At 40.2% G+C, this 23896-nt stretch overlaps 2 protein-coding genes and 1 long non-coding RNA gene across 6 annotated transcripts in view; 2 read left to right on the forward strand and 1 right to left on the reverse strand.

The window, feature by feature from the left end:
* The window catches only part of ascc3 (activating signal cointegrator 1 complex subunit 3), a 56244-nt gene extending 52868 nt beyond the window's left edge, over positions 1-3376 (forward strand). For both annotated transcript variants that reach the window (XM_086078232.1, XM_086078231.1), the window contains exons 40-42: positions 174-380; positions 2306-2481; positions 2582-3376. In XM_086078232.1, the coding sequence (XP_085934358.1) occupies positions 174-380; positions 2306-2481; positions 2582-2705 (507 nt within the window). In that variant the 3' untranslated portion in view covers positions 2706-3376. The remainder of the gene's footprint in view (positions 1-173; positions 381-2305; positions 2482-2581) is intronic.
* Positions 3377-4235: 859 nt separating this feature from the next.
* Positions 4236-23896, reverse strand: part of LOC147172019 (uncharacterized) — a 31360-nt gene continuing 11699 nt past the window's right edge. For both annotated transcript variants that reach the window (XR_015095348.1, XR_015095349.1), the window contains exon 3: positions 4236-5272. This is a non-coding gene — a long non-coding RNA (uncharacterized LOC147172019). The remainder of the gene's footprint in view (positions 5273-23896) is intronic.
* Positions 5295-15781, forward strand: sim1a (SIM bHLH transcription factor 1a). 2 transcript variants are annotated; one of them, XM_086078122.1, is made up of 12 exons: positions 5295-5469; positions 7668-7747; positions 8664-8768; positions 8836-8944; positions 9925-10010; positions 10108-10307; positions 10478-10584; positions 10761-10908; positions 13711-13876; positions 14002-14290; positions 14375-14410; positions 15087-15781. In XM_086078122.1, exons 1-12 carry the CDS (start codon positions 5295-5297, stop codon positions 15779-15781), a joined length of 2196 nt encoding a protein of 731 aa, XP_085934248.1. The 2 variants fall into 2 exon arrangements, with proteins under 2 accessions (XP_085934248.1, XP_085934247.1); XM_086078121.1 differs by having other exon boundaries at positions 14002-14410.

A 23896-nucleotide genomic window follows, 5' to 3' on the forward strand; every position in this document is an offset into this window, starting at 1 on the left:
CATATAACGCACATGCACACAAATGCATCTTTCTTTGTACTGTGTTGTTGTCAGCATCGGACATTTAATTTGTCATAGTGTTTTACCTCAGCTAAATTTGGACAGTTTATTTACAAGCACCCCAAACTGCTATTGTGACCTCTTTTTTTATTTTATTTTTTATGTTTGGTCAGATGTGGGCCTTCCTCAGTCATCTTCCAGTGCTGGAGGTGGCGTTGAGTGTCAAGGGCTGGTGGGAGGAGAGCCAACAACAAACAGAGCGCCAGGTACCGGCTGCAGGAGCAAACCTGAGGGAGGCCAGCAGTTGGTTGGATGTCCACGCTGACCAGGAGTATGTTTTGCAAGTGTCACTGAGACGCATCAACCAGGGCCAGCAGAGGGTCAGTAAATTTTGTTGTGGATAAATAAAATGTAGTTCATATTAATTCAAGGGCAAGTCCTTCCAAAAACTTTTGGACAATAATAGGTTCTATGTGCCCCCACTAGTCTAAACACGGTATTCTAATTAATATTGTGTTTGGGGAATATGAGTTGCGAAGCAAAATCCAGGTAATGACCAATCATGGTTCAGCATCAGAAAACAGGTAAGCCATGATTGGTTGTTAGTCGTTAGCTGCGCAACTGTGATGTCATTTTCAGTCGACAGCAAGTGACAAAATGGCCGCCCCGAACTATAATGTTTAATGGACCTGACATTTGTTTAATGTAATAAAGACTACAGTCATTTCTGGACTACAAGGCGCACCTGACTATAAGCCGTGTAAGCTAAATTTGGGGAATACTCGAGTTCGTTACACATATAAGCCGCAGGTGTTTTAATGTTACCGCACCTGGGTTCCCGCTAGCTTCTTTTCCATAATGAGGGTGCAAATTGTCTCGCTCTCGTTCTGTCTCTTCTACTGTATTTGGGCTCACTTGGTTTGTTTCGCTCTGCCTGACGCTCTTGCGCTTTCTTTAAAGTGCGCCCCCTTGTGATCTGAAGGATAAGCCGCACCTTTGTGTTAGCCCAGGGTCGAATGCAAGTGAAAAAAGTAGCGGCTTGTCGTCCAGAAATTACTGTAATTGCTTTTGTTTGAAAAATTTATTGGAAAAGAACCTAGAAAAAAGTAATCACATATTAAATCGCGATTGCAATATTGAGGGGGAAAACATTGCATTTAGATTATTTTCCAAAATCGTTCAAATGGAATGGAGACACTATTTGTCGTATTTTTTTCCATGTTTCAGTGAAATTAATTGCATGGGTCAGGAAAAGAAACACATTTAAAAAAAAAAATAGGGAGGATTATGACGGAAGAAGGATTCAAAGCTGTTTTAGGTCATATCAGCATACTGCACTGCCCCTTGTTAATTTTCTATAGTGAATTGGAATTTGCTTGAATTAATTGGCAAATGACATGCTGTCTTTGCTGAAGTGGTATGCTGTCACATTAAATGTATGTGGACGTATTTATGTGTGTGTACTTGATCATCATCACGGATCTTGTATTATTGTTTTCCTTTTAATAATAGATTTTTTTTCAGAGTTGATTGACTACCTACAATAAGTTTGAAAATCACAAATTGTGTACATGAATTTGAAATTATTTAGAAATTTTCTGTACTCCAAAAAGAGTTCAATTTGTACACACATCCACATAAATACATAACACGTTAATACTTGGCTAAATGTCCCTTAGCCAGTTTGAACTCAACTATATTTTTGTTTGTTGTTGTTGTGACTATCAACACGTTTGTGGCCTATTTCTGACAGGGTAGTTGCCCATTCATTTTGTCTCCATTATCCATTCCCAAACCAGTTTTGGAAAATATTTGGGGTTATTAATATGATCTCTTTGGAAGAAACAATTATGTCCACGTGTCATCTCGCTGTTGATTTTGAGTTGATCTCAAAAGAAATTGCAGTTACTTCATTATTCCATCCACTTAACGCAACCACCGCAACGCTACTATGAGACCGTCCTTAAGTTTAAAGCTTCACTTCGAATACTTGATTCTTTGTCCTGTGTAGCCGTAGAAGCCTTTGAAGCAGAAGGCATTTGGTTTCTCCATGCAAGCAGCTGCAAATTTCAGTAAAGCTTTGAAGGTGTCGATTTCAGAGCGGGAGCTTCTTTCTTGCTCAGCACCCTTTCAGTCCATCACGTTGTATAAAGCTCGCTTTACTGTCATCACAGGCACTGCTTTCCTAGCCGTTCTACCTCATGGCAGGCTTAGAAAAAAAAAAAAAAAGAAGGGTAAACTCAACTCAGTTGTTAACTGTTTGATCATTTAGTGAATGTTGCCACTGCTGTCTTTGTTTGAACAGAGGAAGCAAGACAGTAAGGCTCAGGCTCCAAGATTCCCCAAAATGAAAGATGAAGGCTGGTTCCTCATCATTGGGGAAGTGGATCACAAGGCCTTGCTCGCAGTCAAACGAATCGGATACGTGCGCAACCACACGACAGCGTCCGTGGCCTTTTACACACCAGAGAAGACTGGAAAGTAAGAACCATCCTATCGAGAACGTTTGTTCATGAATTTTATAAGAGGCCATCATATTGGTGTCACGTGGTTTGTCAAAACGTTTGCCTTGTGCTTTCAGATGCATCTACACGTTGTACTTGATGAGCGACAGCTACCTGGGTCTGGACCAGCAGTATGACATTCACCTCAATGTGACGCGGGCCAGCATCAGTGCCCAGGTCAACACGGAAGTCACCGCCTAAATTACAGGATGCTGCTGTTGGCGCTTCAAAAAAATGGCACCCAACAGCGGTCATCAATCAGTTCAACACAGCGCATTCTCTGAAACAGTCAGAGGTGGGCATTCCATCAATATTGACGGAAGGTCCGTCAATGACGGACGCCCATTTTGTTGGCGATTGATGAGAAACTTTGAAGAATTGCTCATTTTGCTGAGCAATGGACGAGTGACGGATTGAACGTTCGGCTTGAAATGTTGACAAATCGACAACGACGCAAGGGTGTCCCGACTGTTAACGATTGCCGAATGATGGACGCTCAACATTTTTTGACTCTGGAAACAGTCACTGTAACATGAACTTTTGGGTGGGTTTTTTTGTGAGTTTTTTGTAACCAAACAATGAAGAGATGTATCAAAAACCACAAAACCTGCTCGATTGAATTTTCTCAATTTAGCCTTTTGTGAAAATGTGCGCCAATAAATAATTGACTTAATAGAACAAAAATGTACTTAGATATGCATTTTATATTATATTCTATTAATGTCTGAATTACATGAGTGGATCCTGATCATTGTAATGACTGCTGGTTCCTTGTTTTGGACATTTTTTTTTTAATGTGACTTATCTTTTGTGAATAGATGAAAAAAAAATTGGCACAACAGGTAATAAAAAATAAATATATTTGCAGAGTGGATTTGTGGCAGTGATGATTCCATTTGTGTGTGTGTGTGTGTAATATATTTTTTCAAAACCTTGCATACAACAATATCAAGTATAATCTTAGAATGAGTGCATGCCACAGTAAAGTTTATTACATGAAATTATTAAGATCATAATATATGAAATATGATTGCTGAATATAAGGACATCATACAATTATAATATTTAGGATTCCTCATGCACTCACAGTTAAAATCTTCAACGCATATTGAGTGCAATACAGGTCTGTATCAAATAGGTTTGTTTTTTCATCATGTCTTCTGTAATCAGTTCTTTGGTTTTTATTATTAATCACACACACACTTGCACACAATTTCCCCAATGCATTTCAATGGACATCAATCATACACAGACTTTTGCTATTCGTGGGCCGGCACTTGTTTTGTACATCTGGTTAGGAAGTGTGTGGTCCTCATATGGCCCTCAGGAGTCCTGGTGAAAAATGGTGGCCCCTTCCATCATTTAAGTTGCCCAGCTCATATAGTCATTATAAGTTAGAAGTCCGTCTTGACTTCCATGAAGCTTGAACATTAACTTTTTATTATTATTATTTATCCTATGCTTTCCCAGTAAGAGACTTGTAATTACTAGTAAATATGGACTTAAATTGAAGGTTAACGCCAGCGTCAAACACGCCGTGATCTTCAAGCATCCTCGATGATTTGCTCGCAGCAGGCTGAATCCTATTAGTGCGCGCGCTTACTTGCACACGCACGCACACGCACAAATAAATAGCCAACAAAACGAATCATACTCCTCCAACGTTGTCATGTCACATGGCATGGAATGTGACAATAGTTTCAATCCAACATAAGCGTTCTCGGAAAATTAAAAAAAAACTCCTTTCGAAAATATATTAATGCTATTGCTTGCTATTCATTTCAGATATTAAAATGTAGAAATCATATATCAAATTAATATACTGTTTTGTAATAGTTTGATTCGTAGCTAGTTCAAATTAACCCTGGAAACGGCGATTAGTATTATAATTTTATGACTCGGGATTACCAATTTCTTTGGATTCCACGTTTCATCATAATTGTTTTTATGTATGCATTATTTTTAAAAACAAAACAAAAACGTTTTGCATTCCGTGTTTTGCCCTCATTCTGATTATGGACAGACAGACCCGTGCTTGGTATCAGGTGTTTAGGCCAGAAGTGATCAAGTCTCATTTGATAGCCAATCATCGTTCATCATACAGCACGTGACTAAACGCTTAGCCAATGGGAACCGGAACAATGTGCACTGTTGTCCAATAGAAGCGTAGCTGTATAGAATCTTTTGGACGCGTTCACTTGAGCCATTAATTCACCCGGGATGCGGAAAGGACGATGCTCACAGTTTTGGACATTTTGACCACTTTCAACTCTCACGGACTGTGGCTAAAGCAAGATTTTTTTTTCGGGTCTTTGCCGAGGTAAGAAAACAAGCTTTATGAGTGACTTTTTGAAGAGGATATTAACACAAAATACCAGTCGGCCGTGTGTGTCTATAGCAGTGGTGGGCAAATTCGGCCCTTAAGGGCCGGCGTTCTGCAACAGGATCGTCACCAATCTTACGCAGAGCTTGCTGATGAGCTGATCATACATCAGCTGCGTTGGAGAAGGGAAACATCCAAAACCTGCAGGACTCCGGCCCTCGAGGACCGAGTGTGCCTACCCCTGGTCTATAGGGTCTTCCCCTAAACTTGAACTCACTTCTTCCCGCACTCCAGAATCTCGCCACGTAAAATCCAGTGGAAATGTGACGACTTCCTTCCAGTTGCTGCTGCGGACCTGACGCCGACCTTCACTTACGTCCACGGGCGTCGCAGCTGCTTTGGAATGCGGACAGACTTTTCCACGTAACTGCAGGTGGACTCCGAGCTGAGGAAGAAAAGAAGACAGCATGAAAGAGAAATCGAAAAACGCTGCCCGGACTCGACGGGAAAAGGAGAATAGCGAATTTTATGAACTGGCCAAACTGTTGCCGCTCCCGTCGGCCATCACGTCGCAGCTGGATAAAGCCTCCATCATCCGCTTGACAACAAGCTACCTCAAAATGAGGATCGTTTTTCCTCAAGGTAAGACTCGCGCATTAGCTCTAGCCTATGGGCTATTTCTTCTATTTCATTTAAAATATATATGTATATATATATATAATTTAAATGTCACAAAATGCATTTTATTTTTTACCTTGTACATTCAGGTCTACTGTGCATAAACACTAAACAGGCCTACAGCGCAACGAATTTATTTTACCACATGGCCTATTATAATAGCATAATAATTTAGAGAGAATAAAAAAATAATAATACAGGGTCCTATATATATTGAATGCGTTTTCCGTTTCACAAACCAATCAGACCTGAGTGAAACCGGGAACAACTTGGAAGGCCGAGATTCGAACCCACACCCTCTCAACTGCGCTCCTTACAATGTTTTGCATTTAAATATGAAATGAATAGCTTTGAGCCAGACTCATTTAAGAGCAACATCGGTCATGTGGTTTCCTGGAGTCTCTTGATGAGGATCCATGCTGCACGCGTGACTGCTACTTCGCCTCGCAAATTAGCAGCACGCACATGCCTGATCCTTCAACATATTTGGAGTTGGGGGGGGGGGGGGGGGGGCTTGACGGGAAGCACCAAAAGCAGTGAAACGGTGTGCCTCGAATGCGGCAACCATCGGCATCCAGGTAATAAATAGTCATTCATTTATTTATTTATTTGTGGACAAACTTTTTGCGGTACATGACAGAATGTGAAAGAAAACCCGAAAGAAAGAAAGATACCTAATATATGCCATGAACACAAATGACCATCAATACTAAAAAGCAACAGCAAATGTAAAAATGTTATTTTCTTTTATGACTGTGTTGCTGAGCTTTGCCACGGCGGTCCACCTCGGTCGAACGGCATCTTAACTGGCGAATACTTTCTTGTGTTCCCTTACTGAAAATACGTAACTTAAATAAACGCTCCAATTTAACATCGTGACGTTGGAACGTTAGCGGTAGTATAAATTCTGTTAAAAACTTAAATTCTGTCTTCGAGGCCCACTTCGATCAATGATCAAACAATCAGTGGGCAACACTTTATATTTTTAAGGTAGGCCTAATAATTATAGGCCCAATTATCACTTGTAGTCTAGGCTATAATACTCCAGGTTAATCCAGTACGGTGTTAATATTAGTTTATATAATTATAATTATGGATAAAGAAAGTGCGAGTTAAAATATATATGTTTTCCAAATCCACTAAATAAAAGTGAGCCGCTCTATAAGTGTAATATGAGGCTCAGTGCAGTGTATCTTTTCTGCCATTTTGTATATTTTGTACGTGACGAAAATAATAATGCTTCATTGTATATGCGGCGTCGTATCACGTGACTTATTATAAAAAAATTGTTTTTACATTTAATTGGTATATTAAAAATATCTAGTTTTTTTTTATTTCTTTACTGATTTAAATAAATCCAACTGAGTCTTTTATGTTGTTTATATAGTAAATAAAATATTTACGAGTTAAGAATATAAACACAAACTCGTCTAAAATAAGCTATAGCAGAAACACAAAGTCGTGTATCTTAATAAGCTAACATTATTGCATCCCAAACAAACTTTTTTCCGAGGCAGTGATCAATTATACATTCATTATTTTGTTCCTGATGAAAACCTTAATCCAATTCAAGAATTTATTCGATGGTCTTTTCTTTAGTAAAGTGTACTGGAGGCGACGCGATTGTGTTCCGAGTCCAAACAGAGAAGTCCATATGATGTTCCCCACATGCCGCCTGTTTATTCTGCTGCACATTTGCATTTCAATTCCAAGTCTGCTGCGCGGACTCGTGTTTGTTTTGTCCGCTTTGGGTATTGGGCCTCATGCAGCTTAACTCAAAGCCCCCCCTCTCCTATTTTGACTAGTTTATGCTAATACTTTCACAGAACAAAAAAAAGTCCGAAATTATACGGGGATGGTTTCCGTGTTAAAAGATGAGGTTTATTAAAATGTGTTGATTTTTATCTGATGACATTATCAGGTCGCGGTACTTTGCATCCCATTTCCTCATTTTCATCGAAATTATATGCAATTGAATTGTGTGCGAGACATAATATTTCATAATTCCTTTGCTGTCCTCTACGAATATTATTATTATTATTTACACGCTTTTCCCCTCGTGAACACATTATTTATTTAATATCGTTTATTATTATTATTATTATTATCATCATTATTAATATATTTAAACATTATGTATTTGTGTGTGATTTTCTTATCAGGCCTTGGTGAGTCATGGGGCCACGTGAGCCGCAGCTCCCTGGATGGGGTCAGCCAGGATTTAGGTTCCCACCTCCTACAGGTATATTATTATTATTATTATTATTATTATTATTATTCAAGCCGTTCCTTGTGTCGTATCTCCCACATTTGCCCCATTTGCCACCCACTGGTCTCCTTATAGTACTTGAAGACTTAATGAGCTGAGCGCATTCATGGTCATGCTCAGGCCTCGATCTGTCTTGGAGCCTTCACACAGCGAACATCATCCTTCACATTAGCAACAACACAAAGAAGCAGGCTTGCCTGTGACAAAGGCATGCATAGCAGTTGGAAAGACCAACGCGTGCCATGTAATTGTATGAATAGCTTTGCAAAGGATATTTTTAGGACGTGAGAGCACGCACACATACACACACACATACTGTGTATATCAATCTGTGCTCCGTTAAAGGAGAGCACAGTATGGACCTGGAAAAAAAAATTTGTATATTAAAAAATATTTACCCGAAAAGCAATTTTGAAAGTTAGCTACATCAAATATATAGCAATGCACATGCAAATTAATCATAATATGTATGTGATGTACTTTAAAAAAAAAAGGTATATTTTTGAGCTGCTTGTGCTTGTTCAGCAGCATACTTTGAGAGTGAGTCTGTTTGCTAGACTGACTCAAGTGCAGAAGAGCAAAATGGTATGTTGGGGGTTTAGCTTCAACTTGAGTAAGCTTGTAGACAGTTGAGACTCCAAAGCTGCTCGATGAATCAAATAAATTGCCTCCTGTTTTTATTCAGCTCATTGAAATTTTCTGAACTCAACTCCATCTTCAGCTCTGCACGTTCACATCGATTCTAATAATATCAACTTGCAATGAGACACTGCAACACACCCACATACTGTATGCCCGCTATTAAACACCGCGGTTGTAAATCACGTTGTCCAGATCTTTGGCTTCTGGTGGTCATTAGCTATGGTAACGTCTCTGTTGTTTATTCCAGACATTGGACGGCTTTATTTTTGTGGTTGCTCCAGATGGGAAAATAATGTACATATCGGAAACGGCCTCGGTCCATTTGGGTCTGTCTCAGGTTGGTTTAACAAAGGTAATGTTAACTCCGTTGCTATGTCACACCTGAGGCGTCACGGTCCTGACATGGTTGTGCATTTCAGGTCGAGTTGACAGGAAACAGCATCTTTGAATACATTCATCCTGCAGACCACGATGAAATGACAGCTGTCCTGACAGCACACCAGCCTTATCATTCACACTTTGTCCAAGGTAAACAACCATCCCAAACCATGTACATGATATGAACTCGTATTATATATCTAACTTCACGCAATTGTGAATACCGAGAGAAAAACATGAGAAACAACAATTCACACCAGTGTAGAAGCTTTCGTTTGTTTGCATGTGATTGGGATTGTTATTCTCCACACTTTTTTTGCCGTGCAATAACTCCCATATAATTCTTCCGATTTACACCGTTCAAAATTCAAAAATGGGTATATAGTATTCCCACAATTTAATGTTAAATATCAACTTCTTCCCATTCATTTTCAATGGGACTGACATTGATTTTTTTCCAAGTACTGTACCACATTGTATGGCCACTTCTATACATATAACCAAACGATCATCGTTACCACCTCTCTGGAGCAGTTGGTAAAGTGCTTTGTCCAGTAAGCAGGAGGTCGTGGGTTTGAATCCCACCTCCGACTGTACATCACATGTATACCTACTGTATATCATATCAGGAAATTGATTATGATTTCACTGAAATGATTAAATGCATGTTAGCTTTCGGCATCCGATGTCACTTTTCAAAAATAAATACGCCATTATATTGAAGAAGTCAAGTTAGCTCAGTGGTGCCTTCTTCCACAGGGCCAGTACCTGGGTTCAAAACCCGCTTGGATCATATTTTACTTACTATCATATCAGGAAATTGATTACAATTGCACTGAAATGATTTAAGCACATGCATTAAAATCTTAGCATTCAGCTAATAGCATTAAGCTTTTCAGCATTCTCACGCATCATGCTGAATAGCTGCACCATAGCTCAGTGGGTTTAAACGTCATCAAAGAGCAAAATGTGCATCTGGCCAAGACAGGTGCCCTTTTTTAAAAAAAAAATATTTTTCTGAGCCAAACCTATTTATCTGGGAGACAATTAAAAAAAAAAAAGTATGTAAGTATTCATGCAATTTCTGTGACGAGTCTCATCTACTTATTTTTTTTTTTTCATCTTTTCAGAATATGAGATGGAGCGCTCGTTTTTTCTGAGAATGAAATGCGTCCTTGCAAAAAGGAATGCTGGCCTTACATGTGGCGGTTACAAGGTCAGAGAGGGGGGGGGGGGAACCCCCATTTGTTTTTATGTGATTACTTAATCATGTTCTTATTGCAACACTGAATGGAGATTGTCTCATTACGCAGGTGATTCACTGCAGTGGCTACTTGAAAATCCGCCAGTACAGCCTGGACATGTCTCCATTCGACGGCTGCTACCAGAACGTTGGGCTGGTGGCCGTCGGCCACTCGTTGCCACCCAGCGCGATCACAGAGATCAAACTGCACAGCAACATGTTCATGTTTAGAGCCAGTCTGGACATGAAGCTCATCTTCCTCGACTCGCGGTATTTTTTATTTTATTTTTTTACATGTTCACACCACTGCTGCGCTGGAAATGTGATATTGACGTGTGTTTTCCCCTCAATACTTTCATGGATTTGTTTCCACTTTGGATTGTGTGTCAACATGAGAACACTTAATGACAGCTGAAAATGTGTGTGTGTGTGTTGTTTAGGGTGGCAGAGCTAACGGGCTACGAGCCACAAGATCTCATCGAGAAGACCCTCTATCATCACGTCCACAGCTGTGACTCCTTCCATCTGCGCTGTGCACATCATTTGCGTGAGTGGTTGAACATGCGATATTATCATACTTGACCCTCTAACTTCTCCCGTTACATTTTTGAAGAAAGGTAATACAAAAAAATGCTGCAAGGTTATTGATAATGTAATTAACTAGAAGCTATTTTTATCCAACCCCCCCCGCCCCCCTTTCTTTTTTTTTCTTTTTTTTTGTAGTTCTTGTGAAAGGTCAAGTCACCACTCGGTACTACCGTTTCTTGGCCAAACATGGCGGCTGGGTGTGGGTTCAGAGTTATGCAACCATCGTACACAACAGTCGCTCCTCCAGACCTCACTGCATCGTCAGCGTCAACTACGTTCTGACGTAAGTGCTTGATATTTGCCTCAATGCTGCTTACAGCCCCTTTGCCTCACAAAATAAAACATGTCAATGTTCATTTTAAGCCTCACAATATGGAGACCGCCCTCATGCTAATCTTGACCATCCTCCGAAAACCTCATGAGACTTTGTCAGAGAGCATTGAAATCATTAAATCCACAAGATTTGATGTTATTTTTCCCTTTTTTAAAGAAGCATAATTAGACCTGGTTGACCTCTCCTCGTGAATAAAGCAAATGCTGCAGGATATCTTTGCTGGATGATACGGCCCATAGAGAAAGCGAAAACTCTTCTTTTTTTTTTTGTAGTTTGGGTTTGAAAGATATCTTTTGTGACTGGCAACTTATCTCGAGTGTTTGGGTCTCACATGACATCACATAAGGTGAACTCTACTTCTGTCTCATGACCTCAGTAGGCAATCATGACAATGTGTCAATCTCAGATTTCCATTGAAATATGTAGGAGCACTCTTTATTCTAAAACTATTTGGACAACGAGCAGGTTGAGTACGATACTTTGAATTTGTCTCTAATCAGACTTCCTATTTTGACAGGCAGAGCAAATCTTGACACACGTTTATTTGACCTCCTAAACTCAGAATCGAGAAAAGGGTTATGTTTAATCAAGTGTCTTTGTATATTAAGGGCTGCAATGGCTCTTTTGGAATATGCGACTGAAATGTTTGAAATAAAACATACTTAAATCCGAGGTTTTGCACAAGACCTTGAACTATAAGATAATCTTTGATAGGTAAGGGGTGGTCTTTTGTAAGGAATGTTATCAGGGGCAAATGTGTCCGTCCAGTAGCCTTTGTGTACATTTGAACAATGGATACAAAGTGATAAGGGCAATTCACCTGGATGTGAACTCGCACTGTGGGTGTGTGTGTGTGTGTGTGTGTGTGTGTGTGTGTGTGTGTGTGTGTGTGTGTGTGTGTGTGTGTGTGTGTGTGTGTGTGTGTGTGTGTGTGTGTTCAAGGTACTGTATGTAGTCTGCCACTGCAGACCTTCACTAAAGACATTTCATCAGTGAAAGCATGTAACCACAAAAGCTTAAAAGGGGAAACTAGTTTAGTTATGTGTGCACCGTGAATTATTTACCGTTACAATCTGAGCCACAGAAGAATATTGTAAACCCCTTTAGAGATTTAGAAATATTTTTGTAATATCAATCTAGAAATGACATGTTTTATGAACTATATAAAATAAAAATAAAAAAAGAACAACAATTTTCCCATCTCTTCACCTCCTCACTTTGGTCACGACCACAGCGTGGTATTGCAAGTGTAAACGCTGCCTTTGGAATTTGATGTGGTCCTTTACAAGTTTCAGCGTGACAGGTTATGCTATGGCAAAGTAGGCTGCAGGTTTACAGAGCTCTGGATACAGTACAATAGTTTCCCTACTTTAAAGTGACAGTGTGTAATAAGTGACCACTAGATGTCGCTATAGCATAGAACGCAGCCGAAACGTGTGCATTTCAGAGCACACACACTATGGTGCAGGGGTGGCCAAGTTCGGTCCTCGAGAGCCCCTATCCAGCCCGTTTTCCATGTTTCTCTCCACTAACACACCTGATTCATGATCGAGCCTCTGCAAAGCTTGCTGATGAGCTGAAAATTAGATTCAGCTGCGCTGAAAGAGGGAGACATGGAAAACAGGCTGGATAGGGGCTCTCGAGGACCGAACTTGGCCAGCCCTGCTATGGTGGCTCAGAGAGACCATACTTCGTAAGCCTACCACCAATTCTTATCTTGCATGAGCCAATAAGCATCTTGGCGAGTGACGGCGACTTGGCAGCCGGTGTGAAGCCCGGCAAGCAACGCCAAAAGACTGAGCGAGCCGGATTTAGCCGGAGCGGACTAATTCTAAACACAGAATAAAGGAAGGGTGTCCAATCCGATGAATTAAATCCATCTAGATGTACTGTATACAATATTGCTATCCGGCAGAGGTGGGCATTCCACAATTAACGATTAACGAATTACGGGATACTTCGAAAAATTAACGGACTAAGCATTGCCGGAATTGGATTTTCGTCCGTCATTGTAATCGTCAATCTGTCAATGACGGAATTCCCATTTTGCTGATAAATGACGCAAACCTTGACGGAGGCCCATTTCGAATGACAGATTGACAATTACAATGCGGTTCTGCTTGAAATATTGACGGATTAATGATGACGGAAGGGTGTCCCGACTGTTGACGGTTGACGTGCCCACCTCTGCCATCTAGTTTTTGTGACCAAACACTGATCGCAAAGGAAGAATGGATCACTATTTGTCTCGAGTAAATCTCTGCCAAGGATTTCAGCCATGGCAACTTCCATGGAACACTTGAGAGAGAAATCGATTCCTTTTTCACATTACTAAGATGTCAACACTCCCCAGGCCTGATTTAGCCAGACATAGCCTTTAATCTCCTAATGTATTTGATTGGTCTGCTTTCCCTCTGTGCGCTGTTTGTTAAAGGCCTTGCTTCAATCCCTCTAGTCCAAAAAAAAAAGCCTCCCAACAGCCGTTCCAGCTCTTTCAGCACATCCCAACACTTCCAAGTATTAATGCTGTCACACATAGACACGCGACGCTTGGTGTGTGTTGGTCCTTCACAATGAGGCTCAGAATGCTAAAACAAATGCTAATGAGCTTTTGCTGGAAGGGAAAATAATAACTATACTGTTGTTGTTTTTTGAAAAGACAGGAGACAGGAGACCTCTCTGTATTGTACATCTTTGGAACGTAAATGTAGAATATCGCCCAAAAAAACTAATTAATGCTTGTGTCTTTAGGGAGACGGAGTATAAAGGCTTCCAGCTCTCTCTGGATCAGGTCATGTCCAAGGCCCCCTTCCCTTTCAGCAGCAATACAACGAGCAGTCTAACCGAAACAGGCAGAGCCACCAAGAGCAGAGTATCCCGCCCCAAAACCAAAGCTAGACTCTCACCATACAATCAGGTGAGTATTTTAGATTTTTTTTTATGTTTTGATCTAGAGTTAAACCTGTTTACAAAGTGTTGAAGAAAACGATTATATCAGGTTATGCTCGTTTTTCTTTGTTTTTTTTCCCCCTCTCAATTCAGCATCCAAGTTTTCAGATGGAGCGCTCGGATTCAGATCAGGAGAGTCCCTGGAGGGGAAGCCCCCTAACTGACACAGCCTCGCCACAGATGCTGGAGACAAATGAAGGCGCGGACGCCTCCTGCGTGTACAAGCAGTTCCCCAATTCCGGTCCGCTGTGCTACAGTGTGTCTGAAGAGCAGCATCGTACCGCTGACGGTCACAAACACGTCCATGTTCAAGCCCAAGGTCAAAGTTGTGAACGGGGCCGATGTGAAGCGGGACGCTATTTCCTTGGAGCGCCTCCTCCCAGCAGGGACTCATGGTGGAGTGCAACACGGGCAATGTTGCCCCTCAGCAAAAGCTCATTGGAGAACCACAAAGGATGTGATGCCGGCATGCCGCATATTACAGCAGTTCACAGTTACGATGGTAAGAACGCACATGTAATCTTTAATACAGTTTAAGACTATTTTGTGACAGTGGGGCAAAAAAAGTATTTGGGCAGTTTCCCATAGACTCCCTATTGGATTTTGGCCAAATCCTTTTTTTACGCCACTGTATCTGACTTGTTCATATTTAACAAAGTTGGAGGTGTGTTTGGGGTTATGTTGGAATACTGCCAAGGGCTTCTGGATGGGGAGGGGATCACGCAGAGTGCGTAGTACGTCACAGGGCAGGGGCGGCATGGCTCAGCGGTCGCCTCCCATCCGTGAGGTGGTGGGTTCGATCCTCACCACTGGTGAGCATGTCAAAGTGTCCTTGAGCAAGACACTGAACCCCAATCTGCTCCCAGTGAGCCTGGCAGCGCCCTGCATGGCAGCAGTCGACCACTGGTTTGTGAATGTGAGACATTGTAAAGCGCTTAAGGCACCATATGGTCTAGATAAAGCGCTATATAAAAAAGCAGTCCATTTACCATTTTAGAGTATGTTGGCATTAACGGTTCCCTTAATGAACCTTATCCACTGCCATCACCTGGTTGCCACCACACACTTGACAACATCTGAACCAAATAAATGTATCTCGGTCTCATCAGACCACAGGTCAGGTTGACTACTTTTCACTTGATCAAAGTGTCATTTATTCAGTGTTATGTGTCTTAAAGGTCGCAATCATTGGGATGAGGACAGTGTGGTGAGCTCTCCAGATCGAGGCTCCACCAGTGACTCGGGAGATCGCCAGCGCAGCGACCAGTTCAGGTTCAGCCCACAGGAATCCAGCAAAATGGAGACACTTATACGAGCAACACAGCAAATGATTAAGGAGGAGGAAAGTCGACGACAGCTACGAAAGGCTCATCCAGACACTCCACTGGGGCAGGTCAACGGACTGTTAAACAGCGTCGGTCCCGGCTGTACCTCAGAATATCCTCAAAGGCCAATACAGGCTGTGGTGTGTCGCGGTTTGAGTCACGTGATTAGCCCGGTGCACAGCCCCGCCCATTCGTCAAGGCTAAGTCCAGGGTCTGAAAGCCTCAACAAGTCCAAAGACTACCTCCAGACAGACCTGGGCTCGCGGTCTTTACAATTGCATTACCCGTTCGGTCGAGCAGGCCCATGTTCAGATTCTCCCACCCCGGCCCCAGCTCTGTACCCACCCCACACCCACTTTAGGCCATACTTGGAAAAACATACACCCTACCCTCTGACAGGCTATGCTCTTGAGCACCTCTACGAGCAAGAGAGCCTCCGAGGCTACTGCACTTCTGCCGGCACGGATATGACCCCTCACCTCCGCATGCCGGCAGAACAGACACCCGGACCCAAAGGCACCTCTGTCATTATCACCAATGGCAGCTAACACTCATTTTACGCACACACACACACTTGGATTGATGTCAATAAGCCCCTGTGACTGGCTGCTTAGCCCGTATCAAACGTCACCATTTTGATTCAGGCTCCTCTATGCTGACCTTCCCTGAAAATGACTTCCTAGTACTTGTTACATTTCATAGTTTAGGTTTAGAACACTTACCCCAGTATTGCCTAGATTTGCCTAATATTTAATATGCCAATAACGAGATCTCGTACATGACCATTAGATTGCATTCTTAAGTCCCGCCGCACATCAAGCAACACAACCGGATGCTAATGAACTGTCGCACCGTGTCAGGGTATCTGAAACTAGTTTTCATGAGTGGCAAAATGTTTGCATCTAGTTTTGAAATTTGAATTGCAGGTGAACAGTGTTGCAATGCCACAGCTTTAATGGCCAAAAAAAAAAAAAAAAAAAGCCACGTGTCACATGATCTTTAAGCAACAGCAACAAGGTTGCCACAAAGCTTTACCAATACGTTTATATATATATATATATATATATATATATATATATATATATATATATATATTAGTGTTTTACAATAATAGTTCATTGTATTTATATAGCTGTGGCTATAAAAGCAAAGCGTGGACCGTGGAGAGTCTCTGTCACCTGAAATGCACAAGTTCAGCCAATAGCGTGTCCAATATCCACACCCTGTCCTTTCTTTCCTCTCTAGCTACAACGTCCAGGGCAATCTGCTTCTTCCTTGACAATCACACCATCTTGTTTGTGGTTTTAAACAAATAATACAATACTTTACTTTACGCGGAGCCTCGAAACATTGTTTTCTGATGGTAGACCACAGTCGGCAGATGATCGGCGGGGAGTTTCCCACTCTAAGCAGTTTGTACTTGTTCGGTTCAGTTGTGTTCAGTCACATCGCTCGGTGCGCGGTGGCCCGAATAAAGATTTAACGGCCATTTTATTCATCGAGCTTCAAACTGTCCTCAAGTACAGTCCAGCACTGACTATACATGCGATACACAACTGCTAAATTGGTTTTACATCTTTGCTTTGTAGTCTACTAGACTTGAGGGTTCACATATTTCAAGGACTTTTGTCAATTGAGTAATAGTAAGACAATGATAGAAATAAAAATGTAACTTAAAAGTTAGCTCATCAACCAACAACTAAAATGCAAGTATAAAGGAGAAAGAACAACAAAACACACACAGCAGCAATGCCACTGAATTCAAAATTGCTACCAGAATCTGCGTCAGTTTTTTCTTGGGGTTATTTTAATCTATTTACATCCATGTTTGGTGAATTTGACACACCAAAGACAAGAGGTTTCTATATGTTTTTCTTATACACCAATTATAGATCATTGGGCCTTTCTCTCATAGCTCTGGAACTCTGTGGACATTATCGCTGTTCATTGGACACCACTACTGTATAATTGTCTAACATATTTTATTTATTTTTAATCTCTGAATTCATTTAACTAGATCTTTCAACATTTACAAAACATTGAATTCAACTCATTCTGCTAAAGGCACATTCAAGACTTGAGATTCGTTTGTGAAACTCTTCACTTTGGCCGTGCAAATCTTTGCGTTATCAAAGCTTTTGGTTGAGGTGGAATAAAAGAGTTGAATGTGTTGCACTTTGCAGTGATGCATAGAAACGTCCCATGGTATATCTTTTGTAAATTGACTAATATGCAAATCTTGGATCTTTTTCATTGCGTTTTTTTTCTTTTTCTTGCTAAGAGGCAGTATTGTACATAAATTAATTTCCATACAGATCCTGACACTCGTGACTCTCATGGATGCCAAATGATAACCAAGGAAATTTGTATTCATATCACAAGATGTCTGCAGATTCATACGTGTGGAAGAAGAAAATGATTGACATGACAACAAAACTACCACAAAGATACACAAGGAAAATAAAGCACTGTTTCCATACTAGCCATTTGGTAATTACTGCAGGGAAATCATATTGATGGCGACGGGCGGAATACCCGTAGCCTACCACCAAAAAACAAACAAAAAAACACATACATTGCATAATCAAAGACAGCAAGCCATTTTCAACACTTTAGACAGGTCGTAATTCGTAAAAAAATAACACCTATGTGTGGACTGACCAATAATATACAAATAAAATAAATAAATATAGGTTTCAGCCCAACGCCAGCGATATGCAGTTTGACTAGTTTAAATATGAAGGACAGCTTCAAACCTCTTGGTTCTATGTAGCCTACTTTATACCCAGATTTTTTTTTTAAGTAATCCTATTATGAGCTAAATGATGTGCTCAGTCTCTCAATGGCGTCCTGTAAATATACTCAATTGATAGTAGCAACATGTTTTTGCACTTTGTTTGAAACACTGTTACAATCTTCCCAAATTTCATTGTGTGTTTCTTTCAAAAATAAAATCAGATTGCAGAGATTAAATATGCTTTGTTTTTGCACAGATTCACATGCACCCCATTTCATTACATCAAAATCATTGCAAGCTCAGAAGAGATATGCATGTAAACAATCAGTGCATATCAGTTATCAGCATATTCTAGAACATTAAATATTAAAAAAGATATCTATTTTATAATGTGTCAATGTAATAAAAAAAGGAAATGCATTTTGCATCCCTCAAAATACCAGTCACATTTTCAACTGATTTTAAAGATGTTCTTTTTTTCAGGCTGAAAGCGTCAGTAAAATGTGCAGGGCTCGCGTGAAGCAGCACTGGCAAATAAAGAGCTGATGAAAATCAATACGGCAGAATTCTCCATTAAGCCTGATGATTTGTGCCGATGTGGAGGTAAGAGATGAAGCCTCCTCATCAGCCTGATGGACGTTTGCTGTTTGCTTTATTCATCCCGGGATGATCTGCTGCTCCACTTTCCCCCAGGGTGCTTCCCCCTTTACCTCCATATTAAGAGCTTTCCATCCTAATAATTTCTTCTCTTCTTTCGCAATCTTTTCACTGATTATACTTGAGGCTGATGCAAACTTCTTCCCTAGCGTCTAACCGGGAAACCAGCGAAGTAGCTGTGACATACTGGCCCATTTTAATCAATGAATTGATGAATCCGTGTTGAATTTCTATACGGAGCATAGTTTGTGCAGATATTATTGGCTCTCATATACACGTCGTGAAATCATTCGTTTTGTCTGCTGCTCTCAAAATGTCCTCTAGCCTCCCATCCCCCCCCCCCCCCTGACCATACTGCAGTTATACTCGCTCTGGTCCATGTCTAATTGGGGTTCGATGAGGTTAACGTCAAAAATCATTTATTTTGTAAAGAATTCTTACTCCACTCGTGTCCGTTCTGGCGTCAATCTCATTGCATATGAAACCAGGTGTTTTTCATGCATACAGCTACCAAGTGGAATAAAAACGTCCTTAGAGCTTGAATAGATGATTGGATACTAAATGGATCACTAACTTTTTTAACCCTTGTTATGCTGTCAACTTGAGGGTAAACTTTAAAATTGAAAATTTACTTTTTAATTATTGTATTATCCTTACTTTCAGAAGTGGCAAATCCAGGTAGAGAAAGTAAAAAAAAACTGCCACAGTTTGGCTCAAGCCCATAGTGCTAGCTAGCCAGCTACCTAGCAGATAACCGAGCACCCGGGGAGCTAGCTAGGGAGCTGGCTAGCTAGCACCTGGGGCTCAAGCCAAACTGTGGCAGGGTTTTTATTTTCTGTACCTGGATTTGCCACCTCTGCTTACTGTTGACATCAAATTAACTGGTTCAGTGGTTCGGTTTAACCAACTCAAATACAGTATTTCAAATGCCATCTGTCCCATTTCCACTGGTGTATCCCAGAGCTCTGTACTGGGGCCCCTTGTTTTCTTTTTTTTTTCTTCGTCTTTCTCGGCTGTTTCAGTCATTGTAACAACACTACAGGAACTAAAGGCTGAAATGGTTATTTTGCATTTATTGACCGCCACAGGGCCTCCTGTAAGAGAGCACATAAGTCTTCCGTTGTACTCAACAATTTAATTAGCTCTGAAGTGCAGACTTATCTTTGTATATTGCATATTGTCATTGACTACTGCACTGCTATGAGATGAATGATGAACAGAGAACGTGAAACAGGAAACGGAAATATAGAGCAGCCTTCCAAATTAGAAGCATGGATTTCAAAACAAGATATTATTAAACATGCAAAATGACTTTTATGAGCATGTTGAAAAAATATAATTGCTATTAATTTCACTCAATTTTAAAGAAATTTGCTATAGTTGGGATTTATATGTCATTTAAATAGTTTCATCTGTTATTGTTTTTGGGGGGGAAATTTTATGCATCATAAGTACCAATGGTATCGGCACTAAGTATTGGTATCAGTGAGTACTGAAGATTGGAGTATCTGTATCGGTCGGAAAAAAAGTATATAACATCCCTATTAATAATAATAATAATAATAATAATAATAATAATACATTATGGGTTATATTAAGACATCAAAAGCATAACATTTATTTAAGGATATAAATTATTACTAATATTTTAGAGAGAAGCTGATTAGAAAAGGACTATTACTATTATACAGTACTATACAAAAGAGATAACACTCATAAAATAGAAAAGAATAAAAAATCTCGGATTTTCATCTGTGTTTGCGTATGTGAGGCTCAGCTGTGAAGAAGCGGGATGTCTTTTGTATTGATCCCCGATAAGAAGACAACAGACTCCAATGTTAGTTTTTCGGATTATCTCCGTTCTCATTCCTTGCTCGGTATTCCTATCCCATTTTCACATGTGTGTCCATATGCTCAAATGTCATAAAATGTCACCACCATCAGCATCGTTAGCTTGATATGCCAGCTGTGGAAAAGACTTTAACAATGCAAACAATATGATACAAAATTCACCTTCAGTTGGTATGAACTGTCCACTAGTAATGTTTTCCACCGCAGTTAATATATTTTGTTTATCATCCTGAATAAATGTTCATTGTTCAAACACCTGTGTCGTTTTGTTTATAAGCCAAAACAACATCCACCATGCATACAGCTTACTCAAGTTTTTGGCGGCCACAACTGCTCCATATTCTCGCCCTGTTTCTGCCCGACTTTGTCTTATTTTGTGTCATATAGTATCCCAATTCGTGATATGAATATGCGCAACTCAAGCCTTGTACCTGTTTACTTCCCCTGAATTCTTGAACATATTTCATTTTTATTTATCAGTCGATAGTATCACTGTCGCTGTCAACAGAAATGAACTGCTCAGCTGTTTCCTATGACTTCCGTCGTTTGTTCATAGATCGTGCTTCTGCACTGTAAAATGTGGCTTCGTGGCAGATGTCATCAAGGTGTTAAGGGGGTCAATATGGTGAGAAGGCCCATGACATGGGGACAGAAGTCTGCCGTTAGACTGCCTGTCTGCATTGCTGTGGTGACAAGGTTACAAGCTTCGAGGCCTATGGATTGACCTGCCAATGTGCTGCATGTAATTACTGTGCAAATTAAATATTATTGGGGGGGGGGTCTTACATAAAAATTGTAATATACAGTACTGAGCAGAAATCTACATTAGCAAATGCTCTGAGTGGCTACAGGTCAGAGGTTCTGGGTTCAAGTCTCTGCCCAGGCCCTCCTGTGTGCAATTTGCATGTTGGGCTGCGTCTATTTTCTCATATTTCCTCCCACATTCCAACAACATGTCACGTAGGGTAATTAAAAACTGTACATTTCATCAGGATTATGGTGGCCATAAAGAAGTTGGAGAGAAATACCATATAGCTTGTCCATTCTGAGCCAAATTTTTTATACTGTACACAATTATTATTAAGTGAGTATTCTCATGATCCGTGTTTGTTGCTTTTTGTTTTGGTCAGATTTTAGTTGTCATGTGTACCTTGTGTCCCTGTTGTCATTGTCTGTCTCGTCAAGTTTTATTATGTCCACCTGTGCTTGTCAACCTGGCCCCTTGTGTTATCCAATCAGCTCCCTCAGCCACATCTGTCTTGTCCAGGTGTCTCTCGTTGTCCTGTCAGTTTGTGTGTATTCAGGCCCCGTCCAGATGGAAGCAAATCTCGTACACACAGAAGCATTTCAAGACTTGCGTGTGTCCAAAAGAAGACGCTGAGGATGTTTAACGGCTGTAATGTATATGCCAAGTCTGGAGTGGCGCTGTAGCGCAGCCACAGGGAGTGAACGGAACGCGTAGAAGAAGAATCAGCGAAGAAGACGGACACTTTGTTTTCTAACTTTTTTGTAATCTACAGAACAAACATGGCTTTGCATGTATCGAAACAACATGAAAAAGACGAACCCAGGAGAAGTGCCGATGGCGGGTGATTCAAGTACAACACCGCTTGTTGAACGTGGGAATAAGAAGCTAAATATTTTAATGAGGCTGCGCAAAATGACTATGACACGGCTATCCGCCACTGTTGTTGACAGACTGACGCAGTCACGTGAGAAGTGATCAGTTTCAAGCTCCGAAAACCGCGCCATGGTGTGGACGAACGGCCTAAACGGTAAGGAACTTGTGCGGATACATTGAAAATGGCTTTCGTGTGGACGGGGCCTTCGTTTCCTGCTTTCGTTCAGTCCTTGTAGGTTTATTGTCCGTGTCATATCTCGTTGTTGTTTTTGTCTCAACCTAGTACCGTGTCAAGTCTAGTTATCATAGTGTTTATTTGGTTACTTTGTACCTTTTGTTGATTTAGTCGTTTTTCATAACCCAAGTACATTTGTTTGCCTTCTTCATTAAATTAAACTACCATCTGCCTGCGTCTATGCGTTTGGGTCCCATACCAAAACATGACAAGGGTGAATCATAAAAAAAAAAAAAAAAAATTTTTTCAATTTGCAGCATTTAGTGGACCCCAATTTGTTTCCCCCACAAGACACCAAATACTGAGCAGCATTACTGTAGGTGAATAGAATACTGTCCTATTATGGCTACTTCTCAATGAGCAGGCCAGAAGGACCTCTTGCATATTGTCATTGATATGACAGCTCCATAAAGTCTGCACCCATCTTGGGTGGGCGCGGCTAGCCATGCTCCAATAGGATAATCTCCATGACAGCTCAGCTCTTTGTTCCTCTTCCAAGGATCATTAAAAAGGAAACATCAACCTGATCTCTTACAAGCAAGACTTAACATCTCAGACATCACAGTATTCTCTTCTCCAGAGACCAGCATCCGCATTCTATTGTAGATGCCCAACAGCCAGATGTACGTTTTGTTTTGTTTTTTGCCTCACATGTTTTTTTTTTACTTGAACACATTATTGAGGGGAGGTCAGGGGTCTGCAACTTGCGACTCCAGAGACTCTTTAGTCAATCTTCTGTGGCTTCGTGTGGATCCCTAAGAATGTAGAAATTATAGTAGAATTTATTTTTTTACATATCAATTTATTTATTTTTAGATAAAATATTATTTGTATATGAATTAATATGAATAAACAATTTAGATTTTAAATGAATAATTAATTATTGAAAACATGTCAAATTCTAAATTTGTAAGTTGTCTGAAAAAAACAGACGAAAAGGTAGATACTTTTTTTTTTAAATACCTAAAAAATCCAAAAAGGGACAATAAAATGTCCAAAAAAGACAACCAGAAAATTACCATACATTTTTCACAAAACTGGTAAAAAGTCTGAATTTTTTGGGGGAGAAAGGCAGAAAACCTTGAAAAAGTAACCATGAAATGTCCAAGAACAAAAGAAAAAGTCAGAAAATGGCCATATGATGTACACAAAATTGCCAAAAAGTCAGATAATTCATTAAAAAAATACAGAAAATAAAATGTGAAAAAGCAACTATAAAATGGCCAAAATAAAAGAAGAGATCCCAAAAATTATCCCAAAAAATTGCCACTAAATTACCAAAAATGTCATGAAATTGAAAGAAAAAAATGCAAGAAAGAAAGGGGGAGTCAAAAATAGCTATAAAATATATATATATATATATATATATAATAATAAAAAAAGAAGAGAGGCTGAAAATTACAATATGTCCATAAAACTGCCAAAAAATGCCAGAAATTTGAAAGAAAGAAAAATGCAAAAAAAAAAGGGAAGTCAAAAAATAGCCATAAAATATCTCAAAAAGGAAGAAGTGAGAAAATATGTCCATAAAACTGCCAAAAATGTCTGGAAAAATAAAATAA

The sequence above is a fragment of the Leptonotus elevatus genome, chromosome 6 (genome assembly GCF_054856555.1).
Source record: "Leptonotus elevatus isolate MCC_2025b chromosome 6, RoL_Lele_1.0, whole genome shotgun sequence".
Lineage (NCBI taxonomy): Eukaryota > Metazoa > Chordata > Actinopteri > Syngnathiformes > Syngnathidae > Leptonotus > Leptonotus elevatus.

Bases quoted from the DNA above. Each gene is read 5' to 3' on its own strand.
- sim1a (XM_086078121.1), top strand. From the start codon at position 5,295: ATGAAAGAGAAATCGAAAAACGCTGCCCGGACTCGACGGGAAAAGGAG. The intron at 7,748-8,663 runs GTATATTATTAT...TGTTTATTCCAG, and splicing joins TAGGTTCCCACCTCCTACAG to ACATTGGACGGCTTTATTTT. The intron at 13,877-14,001 runs GTGAGTATTTTA...CTCTCAATTCAG, and splicing joins GACTCTCACCATACAATCAG to CATCCAAGTTTTCAGATGGA.